The following is a 12,850-nucleotide window of genomic DNA, read 5'->3' on the forward strand; positions in this document are numbered from 1 at the left end:
TAGTTTATAATATTGTAAATCAATACAATTTTATAGGCCTAACAGTAGCAGAAAGCAGAAAACTTATGTAAAATGCATATAAATGTCAGTTGTCACCCAAAAATATGTCTTAGTAAGATAATATTTAAATGCTTAGTGTTATTATAAAAACACTGTAGTTTTTATAATGGGGACAAAACATAATGCTCATCAGAAGCTGTCATATTTGATAGTCATCATTACATCATCACAATCATTACTCAAGTCTTCAGTGTCACATGATCCTTCATAAATCACTCTAATGTTCTCATTTATTATCAATGTTGTGCTGCTTAATTTTTTTTATAGAACCTGTGATACTTCTACAGGACTCTTTGATGAATACAACATCAAAAAGAACAGCATTTATTTAAAATAGAAATATTTTGTAACAATATACACCACCATTCAAAGTCTGGGGTCAGTAAATTTATTCTTTCTATCTTTCTTTGAAAGAAAAGAATACTTTTATTCAGTAAAAATGTGTTAAATTGATAAAAAGTAATAGTAAAGACTGTTACATTGTTAGAAAAGATTTCTATTTTGAATAAATTCTGTTCTTTTTTACTTTTTAATCATCAAAGAATCCTGTAAAAAGTATCACAGTTTCCAAAAAATATATATTAAGCAGCAAAACTGATTTCAAAATTGATAATAAATCAGCATATTAGAATGATTTCTGAAGGATCGTGTGGCACTGAAGACTGAAATAATGATGCTGATGAAAATTCAGCTTTGCATCACAGGAATAAAATATATTTTAAAATGCAATCAAATTTTAAAGTATTATTTTTTCTGTATTTTTGATCAAATAAATGCAACTTTATTGAGAATAAAAAAACATTTAAAATCTTACTGATCCCAAATTTTTGTGAAGATTGTGTAAATTTTGATCATGTGGACACTGTTGTGGACAGTCAAAAGTATGACAACCACTAAAGCTAGTTTATTACATATTCTCAATTAGCGGCCTCACCAAGAAGCTTCTAAAATTAGTTATAAACTTTTGCTGAAGTATTTGAAAACATTCCTACTTCAGTGAAAAATAGAGCACCTTTCCCTTTAATTCGAATGCAGCCTGCGCTTGTCGCAGCCACTGCGCCTGCGCACGAAAAGGTGCAACAGTGGCTGGAGAAAAACAACAACATTCATTGGAACAAGGGTGGAACTTATGGCAGTGCGAGACGACACCAGATTTCACTGATCTAACCCACATCTGAGTCTTTTTCACTTCGGCATAATCTGTAAATGGTGTCGAGCCCATGAACCTGGCCAGTCAGAGCGGAGAGGCCGGCTGCAGCCAGCTGCTCTTCGCCAACTTCAATCAGGATAACACGTAAGAAAAGAATCACGCTAACGTTACAGCTGGCCTAACAGCCCATCTACACGACAACAGCACAAAGCTGTCAGTATAACCAAAGAATAATTCGCACTGCAGTCGTGCGAAGCTTCGTTCGTTAAAATAGGAGCGCTTTCGCTGTGTCGTCGTTTGACTGCAGTGCAAATAGGCTGATAGTATGATAAACCGTGCTAACCAGCTAAACACTCACTCTTGTTATGTTTTTTTGGGGGGGATTTTACTGGTCCCTCTTAAACACATACCCACGGTGTGTTAATGCAGCTTTGTTTAATTTAAATCAAAACCCAATTTTCTCCTGTAAAGCAACGTCTGAAGTAACGTTATTCACTCACGGGAGTTGTAGCACTAGCGCCCATGCTAATGAGAAAATTACATATTTGCTCTTTTGCAAAGCTTTATATCACCTTAACTCTGTGAAATATCATGTACGCGATGTAAATTAACGTTTGCTGTGTGTATAATTTAGCAAGTGTTAAATAGTGTGTAAATCTGTGTGTTTAACCAAGTAGGACGACACAGCAAAAGTAGCTCAAATGTTAGCAACACTCAGAGTAACCTGTAACTTAAACGAAGGCTTAAAACTGCCTGAAAGATATTAGGTTTCTATATAATTTTGTTCTATATAAGCCTTTAGTTTATTTTTCCAAATTCAGTAACCAACGAACCAGCTGTCAAGTTAGCCAAAGCTTATTATTTAACGTTAGACTCCGCTGGTGTTTGTGCCAGTGTAACCGCTGGCTCACCTCACTGACAATACAGCCAGTGTTTTTATAACTAATAGCAGCTGCAACAGTTCAGCGCTATAGAAAGTAAAGTAAACTACTTTAAAATAGTTTACTGTCTCCTTTTGTATCGGGAAGTTTAACCGTGTCACATAACACCAGGACGATTGCAAAATAGCCCTTTAACGCATTTCGCCATCAGGTCAACAACCTGTTTTAGCCATTAGGCCAACCAGTCGACCATAAAGAAGTGGATTTTTGTTATAATCACTTACTGAGGCGTTTCCTTATTGTTACCTGTTTGCTTTCCAGTTCCCTAGCTGTTGGTACCAAGTCCGGGTACAAGTTTTTCTCCTTGTCATCAGTGGACAAATTGGAACAGATCTATGAATGTAGTAAGTCGTTTTTATTTTTATTAACATTAGCCTTTCTTAGGCTTGTGTAGTTATACAAATCATTTATAAAATGGCTGCTTGCATTGGCATGATTTGAGTTGATTGAAGGTGTTAATAATGTCTTTCTGCGCTCTCTGGAGGTCAGAGATAATCAGGGGTGTACAAACAGCTTGAAAAGTGAGAGTCCTTGAAAATTATTAAAACAAATAGTTCTGGTCTTGGATGCTGATCGGCGACTTTCCAGCTGTACTGAAATAGTATCTTTAGAGGCCACTTTGGTTTTGATGTCAGGGACCATATATACACTACCAGTCAAAAGGTTTGGAACAGTAAGATTTTTAATGTTTTTTTTAAAAGTCTCTCCTGCTCAACAAGCCTGCATTTATTTAATACAAAGTACAGCAAAAACGGTAACATTTTAAAATAATTTTACTATTTAAAATAACTAGTTTCTATTCGAATATATTTTAAAATGCATTTTATTCCTGTAATTTCAAACTGAATTTTTAGCATCATTACTCTAGTCAGATGATCCTTCATTTTAATATTCTGATTTGCTGCTCAAAAACATTTTTATTTTTATTATTATGTTGAAAACAGTTGTGTAGAATTTTTTTTTCTCAGGTTTCTTTGATGAATATAAAGTTCAGAAGAACAGCATTTATCTGAAATAGAACACTTTTGTAACATAATGTCTTTAGCGTAACTTTTGATCCATTTAAAGCATTCTTGCTAAATAAAAGTATTAATTGCTATAACATCTTTCCCAAAAGAAATTTATACTGACATCAAGCTTTTGAATGGTATAGTGTATAATGTTACAAAAGCTTTTTATTTCAGATAAATTCTGATCTTTCTGTTCTTCAAAGAATCCTGAAAAAATGTAGTCAACTGTTTTAAATAGTTATAGCAATAATAATTAAAAAAATGTTTCTTGAACAGCAAATCAGCATATTAGAATGATTTCTGAAGGATCATGTGACACTGAAGACAGGAGTAATGATGCTGATCATTTAACGTTGATCACAGGAATAAATTACATTTTAAAATATATTCAAACTGTTATTTTAAATAGTAAAAATATTTCATAATTGTACTGTTTTTGTTGAACTTTAAATGCAGGCTTGGTGAGCAGAAGAGATTTCTTTAAAAAACATTACACGTATTACTGTTCAAAAACTTTTGACTCATAGTGTATCTTATAGTGTAAGGATGGCAATTCAATTAACTAAATGAAATAACATTTTAAATAAGATGTATCCTTATTATGTTTCTATTAATTTAACAACCATTTTATAAAGGTAGTCCCGTCCGCACTCAAAAACATGCTGTAAAGTTACAGCTGAAGGCCTTGAACCGTCTTAAACTGACTAAATTCAGATTAAAGACAGTTTTCCTGTCTTCAAGAAGTAAGAGGGCCGGATGTAGACATTTCAAAATATCCAGGGATTTGTTAGTTATTTTTGCTTTGTCCCAGTAGTCCACTGGTTCTCAAACGGGAGCCTCTGCAAACTTTCAAGGAGGAGGCAGGGCAGCTTACAAGTACCTAAATTAATAAATTTATATCACATCCTACTCGTAACTATTGTTGCTATTAAAGAACATACAGTTCTTGAATATTATTTAATTCCAAAATGAATCGTGCTTAATTAATGAATATGAATCCACCTTTTTCTTTCCCTAAGAGCAGGTGAAGCCATTTGTAAATTTCAGGGGTCTGGCTTCCGGTCTCATCCGCATCCAGCTATTTTTAGCTGTACAAAAATCTTATTTTGCTGCTTGATATTGCAAATTGGTATGTCTTACCATATTATTGTATTGTATTCTCTTAATTATAAGCACACTGGTTGATAGTGCAAACAGTTTTTTTGTGCACATTGTTTTTCTTCTTGTTATTTCCCTGTAGCGGCTAATTAACTCTAAGTCTCGCTGAAATGGCAAAACTGTATTAGCTTTTATTATATAGGGAAGACTTTGAATAATAAACGGGGAGCCTTTGAGTTGAAAAGGTTGAGAACAACTGCTGTAGTCCTTTATAAATGTTTGCATGAGTGTAGACATGTTTTATATTCTCATGTATTTGTGCTCAGCTGACACAGAAGATGTGTGCATCGTGGAGAGGTTGTTCTCCAGCAGCCTTGTCGCTATTGTCAGCCTTAAGGCACCTAGGAAGCTGAAAGTCTGTCATTTCAAGAAAGGGACTGAGATATGCAACTACAGCTACTCAAACACTATACTGGCTGTAAAACTAAACAGACAGGTGAGTCAGCAAAAAATCCATGTTTACAGTACTGTTTTATTACAAATGATCACACCATATGAGAATGTTGCAAACCTGCTTTATTTCCACAGAGATTGATAGTGTGTTTAGAGGAGTCACTCTATATCCACAACATTAGGGATATGAAAGTACTACATACCATTCGAGAGACCCCGCCGAACCCTTCCGGTGAGTACCACTGCTTGCCATCAGCGCATCACTGTAGGTGTGTTGTTTTTTCCAGAATATTCTTGGGGAAGTGCATGTAACAGCTTCTTCTTTCAGAAAGATCTAGTGCTCTATTTATGTTTTGGGAACTGAAAGCTTAGGTTTGCAAATGATGTGGCGACCCGTTACTAATGGCCTCATTGTTATTAGTATTAGCCAGACAGATATTTTGTTTGTGTTTAATATTTCACTAAACATTTATAGGACTGTGTGCCCTGTCAATCAGTAATGACAACTGCTACTTGGCCTATCCGGGAAGTGCAACAATTGGAGAGGTACAAGTTTTTGACACAGTCAATCTGGTAAGTACTGTTTAGTTTCAATGTTTGTAATTTTGATTTTAAGGGATTGTGTTTAACAGTGTTGCTCAATATGTGTGTGTGATATTCCTCCCCAGAGGGCAGCTAATATGATACCTGCCCATGACAGTCCACTAGCAGCACTGGCGTTTGATGCAAGCGGCACTAAATTGGCCACGGCATCTGAGAAGGTAGAGCTGTGTGTGTGTGTGTGTGTGTGTGTGTGTGTGTGTGTGTGTGTGTGTGTGTGTGTGTGTGTGTGTGTGTGTGTGTGTGTGTGTGTGACACTCATTCAGACTATAATAAAGCTAGGTGTTGTATTGTTAATTATTAAATGTCATTACTCCAAAACAACTTGATTGTTTTAACTAGATTTGCACTTTCCTGGTTGATAATGAAATTAAATGTAGCTCCAGTTTTTCCATTTTACGTGATATCGCCTGGGCAATAAATCAGTAGACACAATTAACTGGTAGAGATTTTGGACTATCGCCTATATCACGGTTACACGCTCACTTGATGTTGCTGTGCTATGTGGCCACAAAAACGTATCGTTTGCACACATTTTTAAGCATTGTGGTTTAAAAACTAATGATTTTAAGTAATTGAAATGCAAACAGCATTTTAAAAAATTTCATATATGTGTGCTGTCTGAAAGAGCACTGTTTCTGAGCACTGAGTTATTTTTGCGGCTTTGTAGGCCTCGAACGGTTAAATACACACACTTGTATGTGTCACAATGCACGTCTTTGCAAGTGTTCTCATAAACACAGTAATTTAGAGCATAAGTGAAAGCAAACAGTTGAGAAAGAAAACACATGTAACAGTAAATTGGAACCGGGCAGCTCTTAAAGTGATGGCAGTCTAAAATCCCTGCTGTCAATCATGTTCATTCAAACAACAAAAGAGAGAAAATCTCTAAATCACTAAATAACTTTTGTGACTTTAATAAGAAGAAATTGATATTTAATCTACTCAATGAAGAATATGCAGTGTTTTTACACATTTGATTATTTTATACATTGTTTGTAGCATTTTTTATTCATTTGTTCTACTGTAGTTTTTTTTTTTTGTCCTATTGCTTGTAATTAGTTTCTTATTTATTTTTAATCGCTGAGATGTTTACATGTCTTCAGTTAGCTTGAGTTTGCTTTTTTATGTAGGCTAGTGGGTTTTTTTTTATTGACACTGGTGACAAGTATTATGAAATTTCTATGGTATCAAAAAAATTGAAACCATAAAGACCTTATTATTTAAAGCAAAAATAACACAATTGTGATGCATATCGTTACCGTGAAATAAAATGACTCAAATCGGGTCATTTTTTATGTTTATAATAGGAGTATCTTATGCTCACCAAGTTAATTTAATTTAAAAATAAAGTAAAAACAGTAAGATGTTGCTAAATTATTACAATTTAATTGTAATAATTGTAATTTAATTGTAATCTTTTATATCTTAATATGTAATTCATTTCTGTGATGAAAAAGTAGATTTTTCAGTATCATTACTCCAGTCATCAGTGTCAGATGGTCCTTCAGAAGTCATTCTAATATGCTGATTTGCTACTCAAGAAACATTTCTTATTATTATCAATGGTGAAAACAGTTTTGCTGTTCAATATTATTGTGGAAAGTTGAAACTGATAAATTTTTTGCAGTTTTTTTTTTTTTTTTTGATGAATAGAAAGTTCAAAAGAACGACATTTATTTTTAAATAATCTTTACATTTTTACTGTCACTTAAGTGCAATTTAATGCATCCTTGGTTTAATAAAAGTATTGCTTTCTTGCAAATTTTGCGTATTGACCTTCAAGATATGAAGTGCTGAATATTGGATCAAGAGATTTAGATTGTGTTCACACTTCTAGTTCGGTTCATTTGGTTAATTTGTTCTGGACCAAACAGAAAAATGATACATTTGGTCCAGATCCGCTGAGCGTTCACACTGGCACTTTTGACAGCAAACCTAAAGAGGATCAACCTAAAGGCATAGTGATACATTCACAACCTAATTGGTCGGGTTGAACGATGTTTATGTTGTGACAACTCACCGAACACTTCAACCAAAAGGAAAAAGTGTGTTCGACTTAAAGCGGTGCTGCGGGTGTATGACATCAAAATACCCATTCACTGAAGTCAAATACACCTAATGCCGTCTGCTGGAACTGACAAAGAGCTCATAAAAGGCACTTCACCTCCTCGTTGCACAACATTTGCCCTCTGCTCATTTTGTTTTGGATACACCGCTTGTTTGCTTCATGAAATCATGTCGCATGGCATCGCATCTTGTCATTACTTGCTGTTTTTGATTTGTTTAGAAGTATTGTGACCGTGTTGCGTTATTTCATTCTAACTGCACCAGAGTTCGTTTGGAAGCAGACCGAGACCCATCTTTTTAGCGGTCTCTGTCCACTTGTCAGGGTTTCAAATGAACCGCACTAACAGTCGCACCAGAGTTTGTTTTAAACGAACCAAACATGACAAGTGTGAACACACCCTTAATTTCATGCAACTTTCCTCAAAGTTAAATTTTTCAAACCCTCTTTCTCTGTATTATAGGGCACTGTAATCCGAGTGTTCTCCATTCCAGAGGGCCAAAAGCTCTTTGAGTTCCGGAGAGGAGTAAAGAGGTACTGAACTATATAGATTTTTTCTGTTTTGCACTGATACAAAACACCAGGAATTATAATGTGTGCACTGAGTGAAAACAATGCAATTTCTTTAATTATCCCTTGACAGATGTGTGAGCATCTGTTCCCTCGCCTTCAGTATGGAGGGACTCTATCTGTCTGCCTCAAGCAACACGGAGACGGTTCATATTTTTAAGCTGGAGACCCAGAGAGAGAAGTCAGTGTAATGATGCCCACTGAAATAAGTGGCTTTTCAGATCTTCTTCACACATCTCAAACACACAATTTTCCTTTTTATTGATTAAAATCTTGTTTGAGCAATAGCAAGCCTGCACTAAAAGCAATGTCATGTTTTTTCATCTTAGGCCCCAAGAGGAGCCCACTACTTGGACGGGATACTTTGGGAAAGTATTGATGGCCTCCACAACATATCTGCCTGCACACGTAACAGAGATGTTCACTCAAGGAAGGGCATTTGCTACAGTCAGACTGCCCTTTTCAGGTCACAAGAACATCTGCGCTCTGGCCATGTGAGAACCAATCAATCTAGATATGTTTTCTGACTGTAGGTGCTATCAAGAGAGATGTGTCTCAGATTATCTTGCTTGTGATTTGGTTTGTAGAATCCAGAAGATCCCACGCCTGCTGGTGGCTGCAGCCGATGGCTATCTTTACCTGTACAATCTGGACCCACAGGAGGGGGGGGAGTGCACACTAATGAAACAGCATAAGTGAGAACCAATGTTCCCAACCTGAAACAATCAAACTATTAGTCTATACATACACTATTGTAAAGGTTCAGGTTGACAAGATTTTACAATGTGAAATAAGTCTCTAATGCTTATATAGGGTGTATTTATTTGGTTAGATTTACATTAAAAACATTATTATTGTGAAATATAATTGCAACCTAAAATAACGCTTTTCTATTTGAATGCATTTGAAAATTACATTTTTTTCTTGCGATGACAAAGTAATTTATTCCTGTGGAGGATTAGTTCACTCCAGAATTAAAATTTGCTGATAATTTTTTTTTTTATTCAGCCCCATGTCATCCAAGATGTTCATGGCTGTCTTTCTTTCTTCAGTCGAAAAGCAATTAAGGTTTTTGAGGAAAACATTCCAATATTTTTCTCCATATAGTGGACTCAGGGCTCGTACAAGGTGCTTGAAGTACTTGAATTTGACTCTTTGAAACTTAAGCCCTGGAAAACTATTGAAAAAAGCAGTATTCCTGAAGAGATACTTGAAAGGTGCTTGAATTATTGAAAGACAGTGTATCCATAAAATAAGCATTTAATTTTTTCAATAAGCACATATCATTTTACCATTTTCCTCATAGTTTTCTTGCCTATTTCAGTTAATGTCATAAAACTATCGAGCTAAGCCAGTAGTCGTACTGACATTCTTGTGTAAACATGGCTGAAGATGCTAGAGGAGGAACAGATTAACCTAATCATTTATGCTGAAACTGCACCGATTAATTCGTGACTTCGAACATTCATTTCAAGTGATTCACTGGCGAAAACCAGATCAATTTAAAAGAGCCATTTATTTTTGAATTTCAACATTGCTTGTAATAATTTTAAAAAGCACGTAATGATGGGTTAAACTAAGGTTTTCCAAATCGGTAACCCTTGCGTCGCAAAATGATTCACCGTTTCGTATCGCAAATCATTTAATTTAGATCGGGACTTCAAACCGTGAATCATTTGATTTAGATCGGGACTTCAGAGAGGGTTCATGAATCATTTGACTTGCATCTGAACTTTGTGTATCGCGAATAATTTGATTTAGATCAGGACTTTGTGGCATGATTCACAATCCATGGTCCATCTGAAAGGACCAGGTTTGTGAATCATTGTTGAGATCAAGAACTTCGGTGCAGGTTCGCGAATCATTTGTTTCAGATCAGGATTTTGGAGCCGTTTCGTGAGCCTTTTTTTTTTTTCAGATTTTTCTTAAACAGTGGAAAACATCAAACCGTAAGTGAGAGCTCTAATTGAAGTCCTTGAAAATCAAAAAACTGATTAATTGAAAAATCCTTAAAAGTCCTGGAATATCATTTTACAATATCTGTACGAACCCTATGGACTTTAATGGGATCAATGGGTTGAAGGTCCAAACTGCAGTTTCAATACAGCTTCAAATGGCTATACACAATCCCACTCGAGGAATAAGGGTCTTATCTAGCGAAACGATCAGTCATTTTCCAAAAAAAAGTATTTACTTCAACCACAAATGCTTACCTTGCACCAGTCCGTCCTCGCGCAATTACGTAGTCATGTTGGAAAGTTAACACGTGTCATAGGGTGGAAGTACCGACCCAGTGTTTACAAAGCCAATTAGCAAAACGTGCAAAAAAAAGTCAGACACCCTTTACAAAGGTTGAAGTTGGAGAAGTTTTTTACCCTACCCTACCTTTTTGAACCAAAGTACACAGATGAAGAACTAACCACACGTGACCTTTCCAATGTGCCTATGTAATGTGTGAAGTCAAGCATTTGTGGTTAAAAAGTATATACATTATTTTTTTTTTTTTTTAAGAGGATGACCGATCGACTAAAGAAAGAAAGACATGAACATCTTGAATGACATGGGTGTGATTAAAGTATCAGGAAATTTGTATTGTGGAATTAAACTAATCCTTTAAGAATTTTATGAAACAGTTTGTAATGCATGTTAAAAATAGTTTTAGGCTGACACCGATTGACATACCATGTGAATTACACATGTAAATATGTTTCTTTCTTTAGGTTGGATGGAAGTGCAGAGTCAGCGAATGAAATTCTTGAACAAACAGCTCACGACCGGCCACTTGTGGCTCAGACCTACAGTGCTGCTGTTGCCAAAGGTAAGGAGCTGTCGTTTTCTCTCAAAGAATGAACGAAAACTAAGTGTTAACATGGCCTTGTATGGTTTTCTTTTGGCTCAGGTTACACTGAGGATCAGGGGGCTGTAGGGGGTGCTGGAGTGGAGGATGACATGAACACCCTGCACCTGGACGAAGAGAACGAGCAGCCTCCGTTAATCCTGGAAACAGACTGAGCTGCTGCCGGTCGCGCCCTGGGCGGAAGATGGAACCGACTGAGTGACATTGCAGAGGGGGGTTTCCTCCTCTGGTGCTGCTATGGACATGTGTGACCTGATAGAGAAAGGGATTAAAAGAGAGATCATTTTAAAGCAAGCCTAGCTGTAGCCTTATTCTGTCTGTTGTTGCGTATAGATGTCTCCCTTCCCCCACCCTTGTGGCTTTATAAAAACCTGGTGAATTTTTCTTTGGTTTCCTTTTTTAACGCCCAGTTATGTCCTTTAATCAGACCAAAATATAAAAACCAAGCTGCAGGTGTCACGTTTCTTAGCTTTGCATGTACATGTGCCAAGAATAGAAATCCTAGAAAACCTTTGCTTTCATGTGGATGGTTCTGATGTGTTTGCTGGCCATTTCTCCTCATGAACTTTGACAAACACTGGTGTGTTTGTGCATTTGTGTCTTTTTCAATTGTGATTGAAAGCGAACTGGCATGCGCCGCCTGCTACTTCATCACACAACTGTGCAGTGTCTGCATTGTGGAGTCTCTTCCCAATCATCAACATCTGTGGCTGTGCTATGGCACCAAGATGTGAATATTGTCCTGTAATAACAATGTATATGACGTGCTAACAAGACAGCCTGGTTACAATTACTGTTTAAACAGTGTTTTTATCAGGCTGAGAGGGTTGTTTTTTGTTTTATTACTGCATCTGTGTGTGCACATGCTTTACAATACTCTCTTTTAATTAATCCCATGCCACATTATGGCTAATGTGGCGATCAAAACTTCCTTTCTGGCTTTCAATTACCCCTAGTGTCTTCATATGGCCTGATTTCTTTGAAGATTTTTTTTTTTATTTTAAGTTACAAACACTTAAGGAACCTCAATAGTAGAACTGATGACTGATGAAGGCATTGATTTGAGATGGAAACTGGACTGTGATGAATGTGGTTTCATAAGGCAGTCAGTGATCAACTTGTTTCTAGGATATTGTTTTATTCTTAATGAATGAATGAAGGAAGAAAGTTGAAGTCATGCCCTCTCTCTTTGATTTATTCTCAATACCAGCAGCTGACGATTGCTCACGAGCCTCATTTTAGGTAGGTTCCTATTTTGGCGGCCTTGGATAATTTGAATATTTCAGAAAAAACATCAATCTTTAGTAAAAGGTTGAAGCGTTGAACTTACAAATGGGGTTTGTTCTCTCAGACATCCCTGAGGACTGCAGTCTGAACAAACAGGTCACATGATCTGGCAGTTGAATCCAGAACAGGTCAAATGTTTAATATGATATCCAGGGTTCTTTTGAAAGATCTGAGGACCAGGGTTTATGAATGTGATTACCAAATATTCACAAAACAATTCGGAGATACTGCCTGAATTCTTGGAGCTCTAAAGGATCTTGAGATCATTTTTATGCATGATTGTTTCTTGAGCATGTTTTGATGTTGCATATCAACAAATGTCAACGTCAGTAATAAATTGACTTGCGTCCTCATCAGCCAATGAGCTCTAATCCCCCAAGGCCCCTTTAATCTGTTTTCTAATGATTTTTGTATAAAATGTAAATTGTTCCATATAAAGATTAAATAAATCCTCTGTTAAAAATGTTTTAGCTTCTTATTATCAATATTTAAAACAGTTTTCGTTGGTGAATAGAAAGATTCAAAGATCAGCATTTTTCTAAAATAAAAAGCTTTTGTAACATTATACACTATACCATTTAAAAGCTCGAAATGATAGAAATGAATAATTTTATTTAGCAAGGATGCTTTAAATTGATCAGAAATGAAAAGATTTATTTTTCAGATAAATGCTTTGCTTCTGAACTTTCTATTCATCAAAGAATCCTGAAAACATTTTACTGAAAAAAATGATGCTGAAAACTTAGCTTTGATCAA

At 35.9% G+C, this 12,850-nt stretch overlaps 1 protein-coding gene across 2 annotated transcripts; it reads left to right on the forward strand.

Annotated features, from left to right (window-relative positions):
• Nucleotides 1-1,133: 1,133 nt before the first annotated feature.
• On the forward strand, nt 1,134-12,559 carry wipi2 (WD repeat domain, phosphoinositide interacting 2). Of its 2 annotated transcripts, none has more exons than XM_073832638.1 (12): nt 1,134-1,354; nt 2,413-2,495; nt 4,586-4,755; nt 4,848-4,944; nt 5,188-5,285; nt 5,381-5,473; nt 7,844-7,914; nt 8,024-8,137; nt 8,280-8,444; nt 8,538-8,645; nt 10,671-10,768; nt 10,850-12,559. In XM_073832638.1, exons 1-12 carry the CDS (start codon nt 1,281-1,283, stop codon nt 10,960-10,962), a joined length of 1,284 nt encoding a protein of 427 aa, XP_073688739.1. In that variant the 5' UTR covers nt 1,134-1,280; the 3' UTR covers nt 10,963-12,559. The 2 variants fall into 2 exon arrangements, with proteins under 2 accessions (XP_073688739.1, XP_073688756.1); XM_073832655.1 differs by having other exon boundaries at nt 8,024-8,131.
• The last annotated feature ends 291 nt before the right edge of the window (nt 12,560-12,850 follow it).

Source organism: Garra rufa, chromosome 1 (genome assembly GCF_049309525.1).
Source record: "Garra rufa chromosome 1, GarRuf1.0, whole genome shotgun sequence".
In the NCBI taxonomy this organism is placed as follows: domain Eukaryota; kingdom Metazoa; phylum Chordata; class Actinopteri; order Cypriniformes; family Cyprinidae; genus Garra; species Garra rufa.

Bases quoted from the DNA above. Each gene is read 5' to 3' on its own strand.
- wipi2 (XM_073832638.1), top strand. From the start codon at position 1,281: ATGAACCTGGCCAGTCAGAGCGGAGAGGCCGGCTGCAGCCAGCTGCTC. The intron at 8,445-8,537 runs GTGAGAACCAAT...TTTGGTTTGTAG, and splicing joins AACATCTGCGCTCTGGCCAT to AATCCAGAAGATCCCACGCC. The intron at 8,646-10,670 runs GTGAGAACCAAT...TTCTTTCTTTAG, and splicing joins ACACTAATGAAACAGCATAA to GTTGGATGGAAGTGCAGAGT.